General features: G+C 38.2%; 1 protein-coding gene across 4 annotated transcripts in view; it reads right to left on the bottom strand.

The window, feature by feature from the left end:
- trim37 (tripartite motif containing 37) overlaps positions 1-24,740 on the bottom strand; it is a 65,623-nt gene that overhangs the window by 31,308 nt on the left and 9,575 nt on the right. For all 4 annotated transcript variants that reach the window (XM_028806953.2, XM_028806954.2, XM_028806956.2 and 1 more), the window contains exons 5-11: positions 22,026-22,142; positions 21,783-21,870; positions 21,463-21,585; positions 10,506-10,629; positions 8,707-8,774; positions 7,813-7,937; positions 114-164 (exon numbers count right to left, since the gene is read on the bottom strand). In XM_028806953.2, coding sequence (XP_028662786.1) covers positions 114-164; positions 7,813-7,937; positions 8,707-8,774; positions 10,506-10,629; positions 21,463-21,585; positions 21,783-21,870; positions 22,026-22,142 — 696 coding nt within the window. The remainder of the gene's footprint in view (positions 1-113; positions 165-7,812; positions 7,938-8,706; positions 8,775-10,505; positions 10,630-21,462; positions 21,586-21,782; positions 21,871-22,025; positions 22,143-24,740) is intronic.

Raw genomic sequence — 24,740 nt, 5'->3', positions numbered from 1 at the left:
AAATTATGTCACAACAGTACTACTTATTTAAATATTTATGGTCAAAATATGACCTATTAAAAATAAAATAAAAATACCTATTAAAATATGTTTCCATTATATAATGCACTCACCTAAAATTTACCAGAACAAAGGTGCTTGAATCATAGGCTGGAACCAACTCACTAAAACAGAAGGATGGAAATTTTTTAGAGGGAATACAGACTTTGGAATATATTCATGCAGATAAAAATCTGAACTCTTAAGTTTAATTAATGGAAAGAAAGAAAGTAGAAGAAAAAAAAAAAAAGGATCAGCACAAAAGTGCAAAGGACATAAAGCAAGAAAAGGTCTTAAAAAAAAAAAAAAAATATATATATATATATTACATACATACTGTATATATATATATATATATATATAAAACCGACTGTTACAGTGGTGGGGTACATCTACCAACCCTTTCTCTGTTCTCAATGTACTTGAGGATCGTCTCAATTAAGGATTTAACCACTGGACAATCACTTTGCGCTCTGTCTGGTTCTAGCTTTGTCTTGCCTGCAACTCTCCCTCACGTCACCTTATGAAACCCAATTTGGCCACCCTACTCTCTTTGTAAGGCTTGTCATCAGTTTCTTAATTAAATTCGACCAGGTACTCTATAGGACCTATGTTATGCTATATTACTGACATATGGCACTGCACTGAGAAAACTACGGTTTCCTTCATTAGATGACACACCTGCAATCCTGTCTTTCATAACTCTGCTTTTTTGAATAGTGGCACATTGTGCATTTTTCCCATCTTTACTGCACATATTAGTTGGCCTAATCAGCTACTTGATTGATAGCTCGGTCATTATATTCCAGTCTTTACAGACTTGCATCAATCTTTCTCGCTCAAATTTATTCACTTTCAACTTCAGTTGGTGTTCAGGACATATAGAATTTCTCTATCTGCCCATCTTCTTTCCCACCCAATTTACTCATCATTGCAATCTTTCACCTGAGATAATGATATCTCCACTCTTTACTCTGAAATGTACCCTCCAAACTTTTGTCTCTAATTTCATTCTAGCCCAACTCTCTCCCTCTACTGATTTCCCCTTTCTCCTGGCGCAACATATACCGGAATATTGAATTTTGCTAAAGAAATCTCAACTATCCACACAATTTAATATAATTCAGGCTTTAAACCTTCCCTCAAACACTTTCCAATGAATCTCTCTTCTGATCTACTTTGCCACTTGTATTTCCCTTGGTCTACCATGCACCTTTCTATACATCCACCTGGTCTTTTTTCTACAGGTACAAGTCTGTCACTCTCTCTTCATTCCTTTCTGTGAATATTACTCCAATTCCCCAGACCATCTTTTGTTGGGCCTTTCTACAATCACTCTTATTTCTCACCAATGTGAGCGGTCTTGTCTTGGCACTTCAGCTGCCAAATTACTCATTGCCTCCCGATGGAAAACCCAAAGCCTTGTCACTATACAATTGGTGTTATTTTCCAGAATAATTAGCCTTAAACTACCACCATCATCCATTAAATCTACCGAGACCTGGCCAACCTCTGCTCGGTCAATTAAAGCCTCGTTATCAGGGTCCCACTGATACAGTGTTTGTTCTTCTGCTTGGTGGTGCAATTAGCTCTACTGTTCATTTTCCCTTTATCCATGTATCAGTCCATTTTTGTTTCTAGGTTCTTATTGCAGAATTTATGGCTTTGCATGCCATGTGGCTTAGTCTCGTCTTCATGTTTATTGCTGTACACATGTTGATTTTGATTGAATTAAAAAAATAGCTACACAAATAACATATTAAACAATGTATACATTCCTGTTTAAAAATGTAAGCAACATGCAATGTGTTCCAGAATTGGTTAAGTAAAAGATATAGCAGAATCTACTGCCAACACTCATTTTTTAATGCAAAATTACACTAACATTACTAATTGGCAGGATTGGATGTGTTTAGAGAATGAAAATAACAAAATGTTTCTGGAGAATGTTTTGTCATGTGTTTCATGAAAGGTACTTTAACCTCTAAAGTCCTTTTCACAGTCAGGTACACAAGTATGTACAAAAAAAGTGGAAAAGTGGAAAGTGGCACAACTTTCATAATGTTGGCTCTGTATGCCACAACAATGGATTTGAAATAAAGCAATCATTATGTGATTGAAGTGTAGACATTTAGCTTTAATTTAAGGGGCTTGCCAAGTATATCGCATAAACCATTGAGGAATGACGGACATTTTTCTGCACAGCACACCCTCTCCCCCCTTTCCAGGAGCTCAAAAGTAGTTGGACAAACTAACAATCATAAATATAATGATAATTTTTAAAACTTGATTGAAAATCCTTTACAGGCAGTCATCTAGAACCCATGGTCACCTCAAAGTATCACTAGGGTGGAAGCCCAGGACTTGGACAGGCCTTTACTGCAACTCTTAAGGTGCTGCTTGGTTATTGGACTTTCTGCCATCGGTTTTGTCTTCAGCAAATGAAATGCATGTCCAGTTGCCTTGAGGTCCGTTGACTGCCTTGGCCTTTCAAGAATATTCCACTACTTTGCATTGAAAAGCACTTGATTTGCTTTTGCAGTATATTATGGCTCATTGACCATTTGTACTGTGAAGCACTGTCCTATCAGTTTTGCAGTATTTGGCTGAATCAGCACAACAGTATAGCCCTATACACTTCAGAATTCAGCCTGCTACTTCTGCCAACATTCATATCATCAACATACACTAGTGACCGACTTCCACTGGAGTCATGCATCTAAACATGAGGAATTTCTTTTCTTCTCCATACTCTTCTTGTTCCATCATTCTGGTAGATATTGATCTTAGCTTTCTTTAACCAAAGAAAATGGTTCCAGAACTGAACAGGCTTTTAAAAAATGTTTTCTGTCAAGGTCTAATCTGTCCTTCCTATGCTTGGTTTACCGGTGGTTTGCACCTTGTAGTAAACCCTCTGTTTTAGTTTCATGAAGTATTCTCGATTGTAGACTTTGGCAGTGATACTGTAGATCTACCTCCCAGAGAATAGTTTTGCTTCGGCTAAATTTTGTGAAGGGGTTCTTCATCACCAAGGACAGAATTCTGCAATTATTCAGAACAGCTTTGCCTTCCCGACCTTTTGGTGTTAAGAGAGTTCACCAGTGCATTCCTGGATCTTTTTACAAATGTACCAAATGGTTTATTTGACCACTCCTCATGTTTCTGCCATCTCTGTGAAGGGTTTGTTTAATTTTCTCCACCTAATGATGGCCTGTTTTTACTTGCACAGACAGCTCTCTGGATCTCATATTGAGAGTTTACAGTGACATCTTCCAAATGCAAATTCTACACTTGGAATCAATTCCAGACCTTGTACCTACTTAATAGTAAATAAAATAAATGTTACTTTTGAAACCTAGAAATTGGGGTGGGAGTGTCTATCTGGGCTTCTATGCAGAAAAATGGCTGTCACTTCTAAATGGCTCAAACAATATTTTTAGTAAACCCCTTAAATCAAAGCTGAAACTCTACACTTGAATCACATAATGATTGCTTTATTTCAAATCTATTTTGGTGGCATACAGAACCGAAAATTTGATAATTATGTCACTGTCCAAAAACTTGATTTTATATTGGTGGACAAGTTAATAGCTGGGACATTCTAGATCATTTCCTTTGAAAGGACGGTGCTCGAACAGAGCAATATGGCTGAGGCTAGTTAGCTCACCTTCAATACTTTAGCTGGGGGCACAGGCTCTCTACCTCATTGTTACTGCTGAAAGGGCACAATTCAAACCTAAATAAACATGCAAGACATACTCCAACAAAGCCTAGGATGTTCTAATGTCAGATTTTCCTAAATGCTACTTTTTAAATAGATGAACCAAAAAAAAAAAAAATTAATCCAACAACTACACTGGAGCAGATGGTCTACACAAGGCAAGTTTCAGTGAGGTAATACTCAAACTTAAAAAAAAAAGATTATTATTGTTTATTTGCAGATAAACTAGCCATTAACCGATAGAAGTCAAAAGTAGAACATACAGGCTGATCAATTCAAATTAATGCCCAAGAGATATCTATGTTACTTAGTGAGCACATTCTTTTTAACCCAACTAAGGTATTCTTTAAAGCCATGTTCCAATGTGAAGTCTAAGTTAAGGCACATTTTAGGTGGCACTGTACTGTCGTTCTCAGACAGCATAATGATTCAATGCATATTCTCAACAGCCTAGGATCCCTCTTTCTTTCACACCAACACTGTGTTCTCACATTAAAAGCTATGTAACAACTCCATTTCATCTGCCTCTCAAAAGCTGCCGTTTCCATTATGCTGTGGCTTGACAGCTAAAAGTAAGAGAAATTAAAGTAGCCATCAACTAGTACAAGATTGGTACCAAAATTTTGACTTTGTGAACGTTATCAGCATTCAGACCCCCAAGTACCAGTACTGAAGAAAATAAACCGATAACTCTCCATAACCCCCCATCCTATTGTCACACTAGCTAGCCTACCTGGTGCACTATACAAACATGTGTTGCACCTCATAAACGGGTGACTCTCTACTTTGCTACTAGCTATAATTTCCCTTTGAATTCTCTAGTATGTCAAAGTTTCCTGCCACCCACAGAATCTGCTGCGTACCAAAGAAGGGGAAGAGTGCAGTGGTTTGTCCATCTGCAGAGTATTAAGCATGTCAAAAGAAAGGGGAGTTTAAAAGGACTGTAGTTCAAACCTGGTTTTTAAATGGAAATGTCCACCCACACTGGAATTTTTACATCGTTTCCAAAAGGAACCCGGACTATACTGAAAAGCCCAAAAATCACATATGACATAGACCTTCACCAACACTGGGCATGCTCGCAACAGCAGGAAACTCCATAGTGAAAAAAAAATTAGAGCCCTGTGAAAATCAGATTCCTGTGTGCTTTATGTGCTTTTAAAACCATCAGCACACACAGGACTCTGAAATCAAGCTCACAGCATAGAAAAAGAAAATTTAAGAAGCCACAGCGAATTGCTCCCGTGTCAAGTTAATAAGCGCATTATAGCTGAACTAAAGTTTTCAGAACTGGCGACAGTCATCTTGCCATTAAAAGAATAGTGAAAATGTTAAAAAAACAAAACTTGGAAGAAGAAAGAAATAAAATAATAAAAAAAAAAAAAAACAAAGTGTTTAGGTCTATGTTCATTGGCAAAAGGATTGATTATAAGCAATTCACAGCAATCTGGGTACATCTTGTACCAAACAACAATTGTAAAGCTAACACAATAAGGAAACATACATTCATGTCAAATTTCAAACAAACACGTGGGGTATTGTCTAAGACTATCTCAAGGTCAGTGATAGGTTACTTTTGGTCCTTTAACTAGCTACAAAGCCCTCTAATAAAGGGTGGAAGATTATAAATAATTGCAAACATTTAGACTTTAAACATCATGAAGTAAATCGTTACATTTTATTTATGAACACCCCAAATTAGGGTGCCTTACCCTAATTCAGAGTTTATCTAATTTTTGGATGGTAAAGTCAAAAAGAAAAACAAAAGAACCACCTTTGAAACAGGATGTTATGGTTCAAAGATATTTGTGTTTCAAGAAACTAGTGTAAATCAGTGCCAAAGGCATTCAGATCAACATTAAGATCAATTGTGATGGTATTTTACATAATGCAGTGGATGAAACTTAATTTTTTTCTCCCCCAATAAAAAGGTCTTCCAAAGAGCTTCTTTTCAAAATGCGGGAATAATTAAGAACAAGTTTTAGTTACAAATACTATTATCTTGATGACAATTATATATTAATATTTTATATATATAATTCACTAAGTCCATGGCAAGCAAGACGCACGCAAGACAGAGACCATGGGATACACACAACAGGGCCATGCCCGCCAATTCACAGAGCCCTGCACACCAACTCTAAGACCATGGGATACGCATGACAGAGCCCCGCCCACCAACTCTAACCCTTCTCCTGAGTCCACCCTCGCTCTTGAGGCACGCAGCACCTCACCAAACACCGCCTCAGTCGCTTTCGTCTCTGCTACAGTCCATATGCACCTCTGAGCCACGTTGACTTTTCATTGTTCTTTTCGGTTCCGGCTGCTTTTCTATATATAATCCACCAAGTCACCCGACCATGGGATACACACACGCACGACAGAGCCCCGCCCGCCAGCTCTAATCCCCTCCCGCGTCATGGGGTACGCATGCCAGAGCCCCACCCGCCAACTCTAACCCTCCTCCAGCGTCATGGGATAGGCACGACAGAGCCTCATGTGCCAGCACGCAACACCTCACCAAACACCGCCTCAGTCGCTTTTGTCTCTGCTACAGTCCACATGAACCTCTGAGCCACGTTGACTTTTCATTGTTCTTTTCAGTTCCGGCTGCTTTTCTATATATAATCCACCAAGTCACCCGACCATGGGATATGCACGCACGCACGCAAGACAGAGCCCCGCCCACCAACTCTAACCCTCCTCCCGTGTCATGGGGTACGCACGACACAGCCCCGCCCTGCAACTATGGCACCTACTGTCGCCGGTTGCATTAACAAGCAACCTTTGTGGCGTCACATGCATGTACTTACACTGACGACAAATATGACCGCTCTTCCTCACAAACAAGATTTCACAAGACAGGAAAAACAGAACACCTGCAACAGTACCTTCACATAGTTGTTGAACGGGATCAGAAATGAAAACAATGTGGCGACATCCTCGACTTCTCAACTGTGACTCCGGAACAACTCAGTACGCGAGCTATATTAAGCGTCACCAACGAAGACTCGCTACACCTTAATAAACAGGTACTGAAACTTATCCCTACCAACGAAGTAACTTTCACCAGCGTTGACTCCATCGTCACAGACAATCCCACACATCAACTTTCATTCCCCGAAGAATTTCTTAGCAGTCTTACTCCCACTGGTATGCCTCCGCATAAACTCAAACTTAAAATTGGTTCAGTCGTCATGCTTCTCAGAAACCTCACGCCAGCAAGAAGTCTCTGTAAAGGCACTAGACTGACTGTTACCAGCATTCACCACAATGTACTAGAGTGTAAAACAATCACAGCTGCTACCTCACAAACTGTTCATATTCCCCGGATTTCCCTGACCCCATCAGATTCAAATTTGCCTTTTACTTTTGCACGCAGACAATTTCCTGTTAGATTGGCCTTTGCAATGACAATTAATAAGGCGCAGGGACAAACTTTCAAAAAGATATGCCTGTATCTGCCAAAACCAGTTTTCAGTCACGGACAATTGTATGTTGCTCTCTCCAGAGTTCCATCTTTTCATTCACTCACTGTCGTATCCTCAAACCCACCCCATTTGGACAACTGTCTTTCAGGAAGTGTTCATCCATCAATAAATTATGCGGCATGCTAGTTATTAATATTGAACTATACAAATTTCAGAGTTCTCATAACAACAGTAATCAAAAAATAAAAATCCCTTCAAACATCTACCCTGCAAATTGACGACAACAATATTAGGCTGTCCAGCTCAAAATTATTCAGTGCCTAGTTCCACAGGTAGAATTCCTAATGTGCCAGCTTTCATAGACCAGATTATAACTGCTGTTAGAAGTTTGAAGTATGCAAAAAATAAATAAAACCCACACCTGGGGGAGCACTGGAAAAGAAATCTGAAACAATTTCTTATTACAACCAAGCTCACTCTTCTTAAATGTTTCATCTACAGATGGATCTGTACATAGAAACATTCTAGAGATTTTTTATTAGAAGTCAAAATTATCCTAAAATAAAAATACCCAATACTACACACGGCAACAACAGACTGCCACCAGCTTATACGGTTTACCTTGTAAAATCAGGAGGCACTGGTGTTGTTACAAAGGAGGCCATGGGTTTACGGTGCACCTGCTGAAACATCAGAAGAATCTCAGGACTTTTGCATATCAGTTCACTCTTACTGCAGGATCTCAACTGTGGAGAGATGGACATTAAAATGTCAGTGAAGCATTTCTTAGTGAAAATTGTTTAATACATTAACATTTTTCTTTCACAAGGGAAAGCCACATTTTTAAGTTCCTTTACACGGAAGGGGCAAAAAAAACAACCCATGACAATAGCTAAAGGCTTAATCTGAATGTTTGCTATTCTGCTGCAGTTTGCCTTTTTTTTTTAATTATTAAAGTTAAAAGGTTTTCAAATACTTAAAAGTTAACAGATTCTGTTAGACAAAAAAGTGTCACTTTGGCAGAACTCCGGAAACTGTTTGTGCCCAAAGAAGTGTGAAGACATAGAGCCACTGTCACCCTGGTAACATACACTTAATTAAGCAACTCGCATGGTGGTATTCTGGCAAAAGATATAAATCATGGTTTTATGTTTCTGTAAAGATAGATGTCATTTTAGAACTCCTTTAACAAAGACGCACTTTAGTGCATTACTTTCCATATTTTCTCCACAGACAAATCTACATTCACTTCACACCAGCAGTACTTTACATACAACACTAGTTCATATAAAAAGTTCATATGATAAAAATCAACATTGTAATACCAAGTAAAACCACAACTGTGTTTACTTCGACACTATAATTTTAAAATATTTCAGAGAAAATCCTCCTGTAGACCAGAACACAGTAAGTTATGCTCTTTAGCAAAATAAATAAATGTTCAACTGAACATAACATGTTGTGGATCAAGAACACACAACATTAAACCAGAGTTATGCAAGCCTCTCAAAGTACCTGATGTTCCACCTCTTGTAGTAAAGATTCCAGCAGCTCAGTTTCTTGTGTCAGAGAAGTTTTCTGTCCTATAGAAGGAAATTTTACACAGTATGATTTTTGCCGATAATAGATTATGCAATCTACAGAGGTCAACCTGAATGCACTTTGGACACCAATACATATTAGCAATATAAACATCCATTACCAAGAACAGAATCATGTAGACTGAAAGGTTGAACCCACAATCTGGCTATCATTTTCAACAAAGAGATAGGAACAAAAATAAATGTTTAAGGGGCCAGCGCAAAAATTTAATATGAAAATGTGCTGAAGTTGGATAATATGAAACGTTAAAAATTTAGAAGCTAATATTTAAAACATAGTTTGTATATTTTTGAGATCTTTCATATACTGATCTAAGGGAGGAATGGCGGCTCTGAGGCTAAGGATTTGCGCTGGTATCCGGAAGGTTGCCGGTTTGAATCCCTGTTACTACCAAAAGAGATCCTACTATTCTGGGCCCTTGAGCAAGGCCCTTAACCTGCAACTGCACCAGGGGCGCTGTACAATGGCTGACCCTGTGCTCTGTCCCCAAGGGGTTTGCGAAAACTAACAAATTCCTAATACAAGAAACCACGCAAGGCAAAATAAAGAACGAAAAAAAAAAACCAAAAAACTATTAGCATGAAAAAAGTGAACTATCTAACCACGACTTGAAAAACAACAAAGCCAGGGATGATCTGGTTAATTCAAGATAGTGATACTATTTCTATGATGTGCTCTAGTTGTCATTGTGTACTTTAAAACCGTACATTAACATGTACACAGCACCACTAAATTGGACCAAAAAAAAAAAAAAAAAAATCCATAAAGCATCCTGGTGAATTTTTATTTCATTAGGAGCAGCTCATCAGGTAGCACTTTAGTATGTGATTTGGAATAATTTAGGATACAAATAACAATTATTTTGAAAACATTTTTGCAGCATTTAATATAAGGGGAAAAGAACTCCTTCAATTTAGGAAATAGCACTAAATTAATAAAAGCTGCCACCATATATGCAACAGGGTGTGTGTTCTGTACAGCTAGCTACCTCAAATTATTCCCACTCTAGTATCAGAAAGCAAGCCCTACTCTTTTCTGAAGTTAAAAAAAAAAAAAAAAAAGAAGAGGCAAATGGTCATTTAGTCGTAAGAGCAGGAAATTGTTATGTGTCTCCCCCAACACCACACCCCCGATCTGGGATTAAATGTTACTGGTAACAAACATTCATCATATTTTTGTTGTTCCTTTAAAATACATCAATCCATTACATACTTCTTTAATGAGGAGAATACAAAAAACAAACACAGGAGGCTTTAAACATCCAATAAAATAAAGAATTACCATAATATGTTCTGTATCTCTGTGCCTTATAATAGATATTTGGAGCAGGGGTTATTTTAATAAATGTTTGGTGCTCTCTTCAGGGAGCTCAGGGGTCATACCATTTAAGCTCTCCTAGCTTTGTCTGCAGAGTTGTAAATACATTGGCACATTACATAGCACCTTAAACAGGCACTAATATTGTTTTAGAAACTCAGTTTTGAAATAAATTTGATAAGTTGTGCACATTTCTGTTTAAATTATTATAAATTAGAAATTCATCAGATCATTTGCAGAATACCTAAAATTCACATAAACTCAAAGCAAGTTCCAAAGTGCACTAATGCATTCAGCTGCTTCTACAGAAAAGTGTTTTTCCAAAGGACTTCATTTTACTCTCCTGACAATATGTTTACAGACATCACAATTACCAATTGGCTGTACGTGCTTACCCATGAGAGTAATAAGCTTATTTTTTAGCTGATTATCAAGTCGAGCAATCATCATCTCCACTGCATTACGGATTTCTCTCACTCGCTCATCCTTTGCCCCTCGTACTGCTTCCACATTTCGTTCCTGTAGACAGATAAAAAGTTTATGTTTAGAAGTATTATACGCATTTTCCACCTCCAGCTCTGCAAAATTATCAAAGTTAACAAATACATCTTATTGCCTTGATCATCCAAATCTTCACACCTTGCATAACTACAAATTTAAGACAATACCATACTATTTATTTAATAATACTACTACATTAAAAAACACAAAATGACGAAGTCAGTACAAAATACTTTCCCATGAAAGAAGGTATGCCAAACAAGGAGCAAAGAAAAAACAGAATTGACAGAGCATAGGTTTGAAAGTATCTTTTAAACACAAATCTTGGGAAAATGACATACAGAGTTAAAGAACTGATGTAGCAACACATTACATACAAGTTGGCGGAGTGGTGGCTCTGAGGCTAGGGATCTGCACTGGCAATCGGAAGGTTGCCAGTTCGAATCCGTAAATGCCAAAAGGGACTCTGCTCTGTTGGGCCCTTAACCTGCAATTGCTGAGCGCTTTGAGTAGTGAGAAAAGCGCTATATAAAAATGCAAAGAATTATTTATTATTAAGTTCGTGTACTTTTCAAATATGTCTAAAGATTAAAATTCAAGAAAAAATTTGCAGTTAATTGAAAAAGCTGGGAGTTACATAAAAATAATAAAGTACCCATTTTTAAGTTTAAAAAAAAAAAAAAAAGCAGAGACAAAAAACCTTTATGCAGTGCATTACAGAACACTAGAACACTCTTCATGAAACTGTAATAGGAGTAGAAAGTTTTTTTTTTTTTTTTTTTTTTGTTTTTTTGTTTTTTTTTTTAAACTCTTGCGATTTGCATTTAACATTAGATTTTCAAATCAAAAGTAAATGCATGCAAGTTTTCCATACAGTGATACAACATATTTGCGTCCAGCTATGATCTGAATCAAATTCTAACTGAAGAATCTATACTGGCCTAGAGAGAAGAAATGTGTTATAACCATTTTAATGTTCCCTATACTAGACCTGCACCCCTTCCTGGGCGGATTCCTTTAAATGCTGCAAGAATAGGTTTTGGCTTCCTACAACTATGTAATGGATAAAAATTAAAAACTGAAATGCATGCTCAAAGCTTTTTTTTTTTTTTTTTTTTTAAAAACACCTCTTACCGCATGTAACATTTTTTTTGAAAGGAGCCCACTAATAACAATTTGTTCTTTTTAAATTAATGATATATCATAGATACATATTTTATTATACCTACGTAACTTTTATCGACATTTATCTAACTCTATATTTATTTTTCTAGTATCAGAGTGTATCCATCCATCCATCCATTTTCCAACCCGCTGAATCCGAACACAGGGTCACGGGGGTCTGCCGGAGCCAATCCCAGCCAACACAGGGCACAAGGCAGGAAACAATCCCGGGCAGGGTGCCAACCCACCGCAGGACACACTCAAACACACCCACACACCAAGCACACACTAGGGCCAATTTAGAATCGCCAATCCACCTAACCTGCATGTTTTTGGACTGTGGGAGGAAACCGGAGCGCCCGGAGGAAACCCACGCAGACATGGGGAGAACATGCAAACTCCACGCAGGGAGGACCCGGGAAGCGAACCCAGGTCCCCAGGTCTCCCAACTGCGAGGCAGCAGCGCTACCCACTGCGCCACCGTGCCGCTATCAGAGTGTAGTTTAAGTTAATTTTTTTTGGCTTCAATAGATGTATTTTTCATATTTTTGATTGTTGTTTTCTTTTTTCACATTTTTGCGCCCCCCTTTTTGTTACTTCGCACCCCCCTAGGGGGGCTCGCCCCACAGTTTGAGAACCACTGTACTAGATCATGCCTTAGGGTCTACAATACAATTATAGATCTGTCAATGCCCAAAAGCTTTATATCTATTGATACTAAGTGGCAGTTATTTCTGGAATGATCTGCCAGAAAAAAAGAGAAACTGCATGATCCTGTTTCTTTATAAAAAGAAAGTATTTTAAAATAGTATAGCAGGCTTGCTAGAAGATGGTTATTTTGAACTTTTAGATTATACATTTTAACATACCCGAACACTACAGGTGCTGGTCATAAAATTAGAATATCATGACAAAGTTGATTTATTTCAGTAATTCCATTCAAAAAGTGAAACTTGTATATTAGATTCATTCATTACACATAAACTGATGTATTTCAAATGTTTATTTCTTTTAATGTTGATGATTATAACTGACAACTATTGAAAGTCCCAAATTCAGTATCTCGGAAAATTAGAATATCAATTAAGACCAATGCAAAAAAAGGATTTTTAGAAATGTTGGCCAACTGAAAGGTATGAACATGAAAAGTATGAGCATGTACAGCACTCAGTATTTAGTTGGGGCTCCTTTGGCCTGGATTACTGCAGCAATGCGGCGTGGCATGGAGTCGATCAGTCTGTGGCACTGCTCAGGTGTTATGAGAGCCCATGTTGCTCTGATAGTGGCCTTCAACTCTTCTGAATTGTTGGGTCTGGCGTATTGCATCTTCCTCTTCACAATACCCCATAGATTTTCTATGGGGTTAAGGTCAGGCGAGTTTGCTGGCCAATCAAGAACAGGGATATCATGGTCCTTAAACCAGGTACTGGTAGCTTTGGCACTTTTGGAAAATGAAATCTGCATCTCCATTAAGTTCGTCAGCAGCAGGAAGCATGAAGTGCTCTACAACTTCCTGGTAGACGGCTGCGTTGACCTTGGACCTCAGAAAACACAATGGACCAACACCAGCAGATGACATGGCACCCCAAACCATCACTAACTGTGGAAACTTTACAGTGGACCTCACGCAACATGGATTCTGTGCCTCTCCTCTCTTCCTCCAGACTCTGGGACCTTGATTTCCAAAGGAAATGCAAAATTTACTTTCATCAGAGAACATAAGTTTGGACCACTCAGCAGCAGTCCAATGGCGAGACGCTTCTGACGCTATCGCTTGTTCAAGAGTGGCTGGACACAAGGAATGCGAAAGCTGAAACCCAGGTCTTGCATACGTCTGTGCGTGGTGGTTCTTGAAGCACTGACTCCAGCTGCAGTCCACTCTTTGTGAATCTCCCCCACATTTTTGAATGGGTTTTGTTTCACAATTCTCTCCAGGGTGCGGTTATCCTAATTGCTTGTACACTTTTTTCTACCACATCTTGTCCTTCCCTTTGCCGCTCTATTAATGTGCTTGGACACAGAGCTCTGTGAACAGCCAACCTCTTTAGCAATGACCTATTGTGTCTTGCCCTCCTTGTGCAAGGTGTCAATGGTCGTCTTTTGGACAACCGTCAAGTCAGCAGTCTTCCCCATGATTGTGTAGCCTACAGAACTAGACTGAGAGACCATTTAAAGGCTTTTGCAGGTGTTTTGAGTTAATTAGCTGATTAGAGTGTGGCACCAGGTGTCTTCAATATTGAACCTTTTCACAATATTCTAATTTTCCGAGATACTGAATTTGGGACTTTCATTAGTTATCAGTTATAATCATCAACATTAAAAGAAATAAACATTTGAAATACATCAGTCTGTGTGCAATGAATGAATCTAATATACAAGTTTCACTTTTTGAATGGAATTACTGAAATAAATCAACTTTGTCATGATATTCTAATTTTATGACCAGCACCTGTATTTGCCCTTTGCCAAACAACCTCTGTATGTTGATGCTTAAAAGCAGAGAAACTGCATAGTTATAAACCAATACCAGAAATAGAACAGCAACAGTATTGCAGCATTTCTCGATATGATCCCTGCTTTGTGAACTCCAAGACAACAGGCTTTCATGCTTTACCTATATTGTTTGCAATATACAAGTTTGCTTACTAAATTTACTAGTTAAAGAAAATGACTAGCTTTTTATAGTTTTTATATGTCTTGAGAATTTTGCAATTGGTGCTGAAGCACTCCAAATTAGATGTTGGTACAGATTACCACATATAAGACATACATTTTAATGGCATACGATATAAAGAATACCATTAAAACTTGGGTCGCATTACATGGCACCAAAAAATCAATTAAAGCAAGTATACTTTTAAAATGCTGATCCAGTTTTTGCTAGTTAAGTTGATTATAAAAAATGTTCTCAGGGCAGCACAGCAGTAGTGCTGCTGCCTCACAACAGGACGACCAGGATTTACACCCCACCTGCTCCCTGCGTGGAGTTTGCAGGTTCTCGTGTCCACATGGATTTCTATTGGGTGCTCCGGTTTCCTGCCAGTCTAAAGAAATGCAGGTTAAGCAAATCGGCGTTGTTGAATTTGCCCTAGGGTATGCATTAACATGCATGGTCGCCCAGTGATGGGCAGGAACCTTGTCCAGGTGTGGTTCCTGCCTTGTTCCCACTGACTGCTGGGACTGGCTCTCATATTGGCCCTGTCCTGCATAACTGGGTTAGGAAAATGGGTGGAAGGAAGCTCTCAAATAATATTATAGCCTAGCAAAAAAAAGAAAAAAAAAAAGAATTTATCAATTTCATAATACATCAGGCTTCTTTTATTAAATAAATAAATTTTAAGACAGCTGGATTAAGTAAGCTTAAGAAAACAAACATTATTCATGGGTGCAGGTGTTTGGTGAAAGTCTATCCTAGCAGCACTGGACACAATAGTGACAAGAGCCCCAGATAGTGCAGCAGTCAATTGCAGATATTATGCATCATCAAAACTGAATCTGCACTAGGGGAGTTCAGCTGATAATGTCCAAATCATTTTTGTAAAGAATTTAGCAAAAGTGTATATTATTCAGAATTTCTAAACTTCTTTATATACTGCACTCGTTTCCTTTTTATTAATAAAAATGAAACTGTTTAGTAATGAGCACGCAAATAAAACTGAAAAAAAAAATATATATATATATATATATATATATATATATATATATCACTTCCTGTTTACAACACAATGCCTTTTGACAGTTTTCTTTATTTAAAAAAATGATTTCTCAAATGAAGGCAGTAAACTGTTAAGAAAAAGAAACAAAAAGGGTAAAGGAAGCCTATTGTGCTAAACTAGAACAAACACATTGATCCATTCATTTTATAAACTCCTGCCTTGTAAGAGACAATATTACTAGCTTATTGCACTTTGTAACTGGACATTTGAACCAGTGAAATGAACTTGTGTTGCCTGGAGTTTTCATCGGAGGGAATGTGATAGAGACTTCAAAGCTTACAAAACCAGAGTGTAAACATCAAAGAAATGTACAGATAACAGATGATGGGTAGCTTAATGATCAAGGGAACATTCACAAAACAGGACAGCGTGTGTTGTGGATACCCACATCTCTACAAACTGCAATAAAAAAATATCAAAAGTTCTTTTTGCCTCTCACAAAAACTTTATGACTGAAGTAAGCAGACCTATTTCGAGCAGGTAATTCTTAGAAACAATTCCAAGATATTGTCACTAAAAGGACTTCAGTTCTTCCAAGCTCTTGCTAATTAAAAATGGTTTTAAGAAAGGACAAATCTGATCTGCTTTTTCTCTTTCCAAATATTCTAGGAAAGGAGTCTGCCAAAGGAGTCTGCCACAGCTATTCTGGCCCTTTGCTATGAACTTAAAATGATAATACATAGTGGTTAAAATACTTTAAAATTTAAAAAATTCTTTTAATTACTAAATGTAAGAACCCTAAAAGTTGAAAACCCACAAACTCAATTTTGTAAAATCTCTCATCAAAATGTTTCAGAATAAAGAATTTACTATGATGTCAAATACAAATTAACAAATATTTTCCTTACTGTTGATCCTACCAGAACAACCACCATTGCTATTTCAAATATAATCAGAGACAGAAACGGTTTTGAAAACAACTTTTAAATTAGAAGTAACTACTGAAGTTAACAGAACATGTCATTTAATTAATTAGAGGACTTGTTCATGATCTTATTCTTTAATATTTAATCCAAAATGTTCAGTGGAAACAGTGCTTTAAGAGAAGAAAACAAAATTGAACTATACTGGACATAAAACTAAAAAAACACAATTTCGTGAATTACATATAAATACATTTTTGATATCATCAGTTTGTTCACATTACAGCAAAACCCTTCATAATGAAATTCAAAAGGTTCAGAAATATAAAACTATGTGAACCAATGTATGGTAATACCAAACACCAATATATTCAGACATAGTTTTTCCTCCTTGTTCAGTGCCAAAGCATTTAAAAAAAGGGAGGAGATAGTTTTGGGTGTTGTTTCCTAAACAAAAGTACAAGTTTCCACATACAGTGCATCCGGAAAGTATTCACAGCGCATCACTTTTTCCACATTTTGTTATGTTACAGCCTTATTCCAAAATGGATTAAATTCATTTTTTTCCTCAGAATTCTACACACAACACCCCATAATGACAACGTGAAAAAAGATTACTTGAGATTTTTGCAAATTTATTAAAAATAAAAAAATTGAGAAAGCACATGTACATAAAATAAGTATTCACAGCCTTTGCCATGAAGCTCAAAATTGAGTTCAGGTGCATACTGTTTCCCCTGATCATCCTTGAGATGTTTCTGCAGCTTCATTGGAGTCCACCTGTGGTAAATTCAGTTGATCGGACATGATTTGGAAAGGCACACACCTGTCTATATAAGGTCCCACAGTGGACCATTCATGTCAGAGCACAAACCAAGCATGAAGTCAAAGGAATTGTCTGTAGACTTCCGAGACAGGATTGTCTCGAGACACAAATCTGGGGAAGGTTACAGAGAAATTTCTGCTGCTTTGAAGGTCCCAATGAGCACAGTGGCTTCCATCATCCGTAAGTGGAAGAAGTTCGAAACCACCAGGACTCTTCCTAGAGCTAGCCGGCCATCTAAACTGAGCGATCGGGGGAGAAGGGCCTTACTCAGGGAGGTGACCAAGAACCCAATGGTCACTCTGTCAGAGCTCCAGAGGTCCTCTGTGGAGAGAGGAGAACCTTCCAGAAGGACAACCATCTCTGCAGCAATCCACCAATCAGGCCTGTATGGTAGAGTGGCCAGATGGAAGCCACTCCTTAGTAAAAGGCACATGGCAGCCTGGAGTTTGCCAAAAGGCATCTGAAGGACTCTCAGACCATGAGAAAGAAAATTCTTTGGTCTGATGAGACAAAGATTGAACTCTTTGGTGTGAATGCCAGGCGTCCCGTTTAGAGGATACCGCTCATCACCAGGCCAATACCATCCCTACAGTGAAGCATGGTGGTGGCAGCATCATGCGGTGGGGATGTTTTTCAGCGGCAGGGACTGGGACATTAGTCAGGATGAAGGGAAAGATGACTACAGCAATGTACAGAGACATCCTGGATGAAAACCTGCTCCAGAGCGCTCTTGACCTCAGACTGGGGCGACGGTTCATCTTTCAGCAGGACAACGACCCTAAGCACACAGCCAAGATATCAAAGGAGTGGCTTCAGGACAACTCTGTGAATGTCCTTGAGTGGCCCAGCCAGAGCCCAGACTTGAATCCGATTGAACATCTCTGGAGAGATCTTAAAATGGCTGTGCACCGACGCTTCCCATCCAACCTGATGGAGCTTGAGAGGTGCTGCAAAGAGGAATGGGCAAAACTGGCCAAGGATAGGTGTGCCAAGCTTGTGGCATCATATTCAAAAAGACTTGAGGCTGTAATTGCTGCCAAAGGTGCATCGACAAAGTATTGAGCAAAGGCTGTGAATACTTATGTACATGTGATTTCTCAGTTTTTTTATTTTTAATAAATTTGCAAAAACCTCAAGTAAACTTTTTTCACGTTGCCATTATGGGGTGTTGTGTGTAGAATTCTGAGGAAAAAAATGAATTTAATCCATTTTGGAATAAGGCTGTAACATAACAAAATGTGGAAAAAGTGATGCGCTGTGAATACATTCCGGATGCACTGTACATTCCAAATGTGCTTGCAGAGATGCACTGATGGAGCACCATATCCTTTATTTTCTGAATCTACTAGGGGGCTCCGCCCCCTGCTCGCTTCGCTCGCCAACCCCTGGCGCTGGGGCATGACAAAGAGTGAGATGTATGAATTAGATATAGAATAGTGTGCAGGTTTGGATGATGCCTATATAAATACAAAATAGAGTGTTTGGCATAGAGTAATGTTTTATTGGAATATTTCTTTGTATACAACATTAGTAGTAAAGATGGTGTCTTGTCTTTGAATGAGTCTTCCTTGGCATGGATCATTTTTAACTTTAACGTGAGATGAACGTCGAACACATGAGAAGGCAACATAAAGTTGTCCATGTCCAAAAACGGGTTCAGAGAGGTAGATGCCAACCTTGTCCATGGTTTGTCCTTGTGATTTGTTGATGGTCATGGCAAATGCAGGTTTAATGGGGAACTGTCGGTGTTTCAATGTAAAAGGTAATTCTAGGTCAGAACTCGTAAGGTCAATTCCAAGAATGAGAACAGTATTGTTAGCATGTGAATCTGAAAGAACTGTTGCTTGAATAACATCGTGTGTTATGGTGTTGACGACTAACCGTGTGCCATTGCATAAACCCTGTTTAGTGTTAAGGTTTCTTAATAGCATGATTATTGTTCCGTTTTTAAGGGTAAGGTTGTGTTGTGGTCATCCGTCCGGGTTAATAGTGTTCAAATATTCTAAGGGGAAATTCAGATGTTCATTGTCGTCATCAGAGTCAACTTTGTCAGAGCTTAGAAAGAGCCATGTCTCTCCAGGAAGTAATGAAATGACCTGGTTATTAATGTGATTAACATTAATATTTTTTGGACATAATATAGTGCGTTGTGTTAACCACATATGCGAAAGCAGTATGGGCCATTGCCTTTTGGTGGCCTGATATGTACTCCGGTAGATGCAAAAGCAAATGAACTATTGTAGGATCTAATGCAGTTCATAAAGTTTTTACTTTCAGGCACATCGTTAGTTAGAAGCTTCTGTAGATATTCAGGATATGAATGTAAAGGAGGCAGTCTAATCTGCCCCTTTTGACAACAACATGTAAATTCATTATTTGTATTGCCAGTTGTTTCTTCTGTGAAGTTAAGTGAATGACAATGATTGCAAATGACATTCATTAATCCCAATGAATTTTCCTCAATAGTGGACTCATTATTGAAAGCGTTGTCAGCCAACTGGCGTAAGCGTTTAGCAGACGTCTGGCGTTGATGTCTGCGACTGGCATGTTTTGCTTGTGGTGTTTGAGTGCCGCGTTGTTGCATGTCCATTATTTGTGACGCGCTATTTTTGATTTTTAATTGATCCGCCTCCGCTTTGCGCAAAGTCCATTTCACTCTACGTCGTGCATTGTTTGTATCGTGCCTTGTCCGTTTTTGTATGTCGGTCAGTTGAGCTTTCTGCTTTTGGAGTCTTGCTTGCTTGTTTTCTGGCCGGTCATATGCGCGTTGCTTTGCTCCCTTTTTTGTATGTCTGAGACGCGAGCTCTTTCTTTTGAAATCGTGGTTGTTTCGATGCAGCACTTTGAGACGCGCGCTGTATGCGTCTACGTTCAATGTGTCTGTCCATTTGGGCACGTCTCTGTAACGGGGTTACTTGAGCTTTGCGTTTTTTGATCCGAGACATTTTTTCTCACGTATTTTCCGAAGCGCGTTGTATGCGCCGCCGTGTATTTTTTTGGTTTCATTCATGTTCGTGTGTTTGGTCCCGTTATCCGATCCGAATCGTTTTGTACCCGTGACCGTGTATGCATGACTTGTTTGTTCCTCAGAATTATGGATAAGTAATAAGGAGGATCGCACTCACTGTTAATATGGAGCCTTTTCTCCAGTTGAACGGTTAATAGTGCTTTATTTTAAGGAGATCCACCTATGCTGTCTAGTGTGAAGGTTTTGAGATGACGTATGTTTAATATGGACGTTTCCTTTAGATATGTGGCTTTGGGTGTCACTTCTTATTGATGGGGGTGGGTGTGGGTGAGGATTGTTGTTGCGCGAGCGTCTTCTTTCGTTTTGTGTTCCAGGGGCTTGTTGAATCCCCCTCTTTGTGTGTGTCCCGTCCGTTGCTTGTAGGGTGTGTGGGGTGGTTTTGTGTTCTTTTTTTTTGTGTTCCAGGGGCTTGTTAAATCCCCCTCTTGGTGTGTATCCCGTCCGGTGCCTGTAGGGGGGGAGCCTTGCTGTTGTGCGCAAGCGTCTTCTTTTTTTTTTGTGTGCTAGTTTCGTGTGCAATGGGTTTCGTGCGGTGCCTGCCTTTGACTACATTTTTCTTTGCCTTTTCCTTTTTTCTGTGCTTGCGGCATCTCATTTCTTTGTCCTCTTTTTTCTTTGCTCACTCCTTTTTTCTGTGGTCTTGTCCGCCTCTCGCGGCCCCTCATCCGCCTCTCGCGGCCCTTTCTTGCGCCTGCGCAGTACGTCTTTTTGCGGCTACTGCCCATGGCCGGATGTCCCTGCGTCCATCCGGTTTAGCATTCTCGGTTAGTAATATGGATGATTGCCCTTCAAAGCTTGTAGACCCCAGGTAAGTAGGGGTGCTCAAGTAGGAATTTTACTTGACCAACAACTGTGGCATGACATAGCTTAACATCGCTTTTCTACCTGCAAAAGTTATATCGGGGGTGCTCCACCTATTAAATTACACTGTAAACATTAATTCCAGAGGCCACCTACCACTAGCAATGCTCCTGGGGTTCTGCAAAAGATCTTTTGCTTTTATTTATTCTTCTACTACATGAAATTGGTGGACCGCTTTCACAAATATAGAGCATTTTTGTGGAACTAGTATTTTCATGAAAATGGTGCAGGAACTTTCTCCCATTTCAAAGATGGATACGAAATGAGCTTCCACTTTTGACTGCTATTAAACACATTTGACCACCTTATGGCTTTAAACATAAATACAAGTTAAAAGACACGCAGCATGTTACATTGGTTTGGAAAACTTTTTTTATCCCCCCCAAAGCTTACCACTTCCTGGACTAAACTGATCAGTTCCATAAGCCGACGACGAAGTTTAGCAACTTCTTCATTCACTTTAGTGACATGCTGTTCATAGATTTCAGCAAGTGGTTTAAAAGTGTGTCCACCATGCTGTAATGGAAAAATGTTTAACACAGAGGATTAACGGTCAAAATTAGATAAAACGTAAACACAACATAGCAAGTGAGGATATCACAAGAAATGTTCTGCAGTTTGATCTGCATAACTTGCATTAACTCTCACAGTAAACCGTCAATAAAAATCTAGATAAACTTGCTTTTCAACTCTAAGTTAAAAGATTCACTTACCATGCCTCCCCACAAAGCACACTGGTGACAGATGCACTTCTTACAGGTCCAGCAGAAAACACTGAGTTTTTCATGATGATTTTCACACCTACATTACAAGGCAAACAATCAATCCCAAGATTAAAACTTACACTTGCTATAAATAAACTAAATAATGTTATTTCCTTAAAGGCAGGGAAAGAAGAAAAAAACATCCTTAGGAAAACCTACATAATACACATTCTAAAAACATGGTACTCTTACTTGTCTTTGTCATTCTCTTCATGCTTTGACAGGCTACACATCTGTAATGTGTCAAGTTGTTGCGTTACTTCTTCTGCCCAGCGACAGTTCACTAACTCTCTCAACTGCAGAGGGGCCCTACTCAGAATGGGAGAAAAAAAAAAAAAAAAAAAAAAAAAAAAACAGCTCACACATTTGGACACCTTACTTACACATTTATAGATGTTTTTTTTCCCATCATTAGAATAAAATACATCTTTGATGCCAACAGTTTAGCATGACATAGGCCAAAAAAGTCAAAAGGATCAACATACAAAATCCCTCTATGTTTTTGTACATAATCTTGAACTCCTGTCTAACAGATTGCTGCCCATAATTTTAATGACTCCATGGAACTTCTCTTCCCACCTTCTTTAACCTAGCAAGTAATTTTTCCCCCAGTGATACTTCGTCTGTATGCCTTTGACATTACAGAACTTTCAACTTCCTCCCTGAACCAGATTCAGACAGAAATTCCCTTCCTTTGTTTACTCACAACAAGCTAAAAAACTATATAGGAATATTTCAGATAAAATTAAATAAATGCACATCTAAGAAGTACTGTACTGTGAAATGTGACAAATAAATAAACACAAGTTAAACAATGTAAGAAATGCATAACACTCAGGTACGTTCAGGGCAATTAAGTTAACAGACATGAAAGTTGGTTTCACATTTTTAATTTACTTCATCCAAGTGTCAATTATTACGTTATTTATTAAATAGTTTTGTAACAATGAGTCATATTCAAAAGTAACAGCGATAATAGAATGTAATTACATGTGTTAGCATATTACATTAAACAGGTGCTTTTAAATAGCACTTTACAAAGGACTTAAAAATGGAGCACTGATAACTATTGTTGAGCCACCACAAACCTTTCATACATAGTAGTTTGCAATTTAAGTGATGCGAAAATGGCATTAACTGATGTGTGTTAGTGGTGGTAGGTCTAGGACTAATTGTTATTCAGCTTTCTTAAACACAACCTTTTTAAAAACTACACCCAGTAGAGTAGTATCAAATAATTTACAATTGAAAAATGTTTATTAATAAAAAGTAACCAATTCTAGCATAAAATCAGAAGCATTATTACCCTATGAAAGGAGAAAAGGGACTGAAATAAGTTCCCCATCTAGCTATTTACTTTAGTTAAAATACAGTAACTTGCTAATTATATAAATAAATAATAACCTAGAAAGAAACTGATTTGAGAGCAGAAACAAAAAGGGTACACAAGGGCAAGAGGATCAGGAGCTAGGCGCCAGAGATCGAGGATTAAGCCAATGGAGCTTCCCATTACCACTGTCCATTTCTAAAATCACTCTAGGTTTATATCAGTTAGGGCAGCTGCACCTTTATCGTGTTATTAATTAGTTCAAACACCATTTAGCTTCAGGGTGATAACATCAGTTCTTTACAATAATAATCTGTAGATAATATTGTTAAATCAATTCAGTTTAATGTATGTGCACATACTGTAATTATTTCCCATTCCATTTATTTACAGAATTTTTTTTTTGTTCTCGACTAGTTAATCTTGGCTAAAACGGCAGGAGAAGAGTGCGGCTGTGCAAGCTACTGGCGTGCATGGGCGAATCAACAGAATCACTTGCAAAGGGGATCTAAAGAACTGTCTGCCGAATAAAACAGGATATCTACAAAAATATACAAGTTCAAAACCACTGCTCTCAAGGTACGGTAAAGCTGAAACAATAAATAAATTCCTAGTTGAAATCACACTGAACATTTCTCCATTATCACTTGGAGGAGTTCTCAAATTTTACAATGCTTTTCCACTTTAAAACTTCTCGAGATGCGATATAGGTTTAAGATATTTGAATGAAAATGTAACCAGGTCACATCTGAACAAAACTGGTCCACGGGGAACAGAGTTGTTTCATTCAGAATTTGCAAATGTACCTTTAAAAAGCACAGGAGCATAAATAAATGCGTTATGGAATGTGTTTTATGTTGCTGATCTAATTTGGTCTGTAGTATTCTTCTAAAACACAACACAAAATAAGTCTAGAATTTAAAACGTTCGCTTATCAAACATGAAGGGTGGGCTCTAGCAACAGCGAGGTTCAGATATGTTCAATACATCATGTCAATTACTAAGTTTTAAAATTTTTCATGTTGTGTTTGGACTAATATATTTTAACAAAATAAAATAGCACCAAAAAATATTCTGCGACACATTTGAGAATGAAATGTGAGCAAATTTTTTTTTCCTTTTTATTGTCACATTTTCACAGTAGTTTTAATTTATTTGCATATTAAATTTTTATCCAAAACATTCCTCCATGAAAAACTCTTTCTGCAAGTCTAAGTCAAATATTTCCAATAAAAGGCGAGGAGTCTCATTTACAAAACTTTTGCAATTAAAACAAAAAAAAACAAAAAAAAAAAAACCACCAACACCACTTGAATCCACACAATCACAGGGCTGTAGAACTTCATTGGCTCAGAGAGTAGTCTCAATCCTGACGTATTGAGACCATGCCACTTTCATTTAAGACTATATGATTGTGCTCCAAAAGAGTCTGTGCAAGATCATTCACAGCATCGTGGTGCCTCTCCCCTGTGTTCTGGGAGTTGGGGAAACGCATAAGATGCCAACGTCTGAGCAGATTGCCACTATTACCTGGCACATGTAATGACACGATTGCTGTGGCAATGAATACTTAAAGCCAT

Source organism: Erpetoichthys calabaricus, chromosome 8, assembly GCF_900747795.2.
Source record: "Erpetoichthys calabaricus chromosome 8, fErpCal1.3, whole genome shotgun sequence".
NCBI classification, from domain to species: Eukaryota; Metazoa; Chordata; class Cladistia; order Polypteriformes; family Polypteridae; genus Erpetoichthys; species Erpetoichthys calabaricus.
This window is presented reverse-complemented; position numbering and strand designations above follow the sequence as displayed.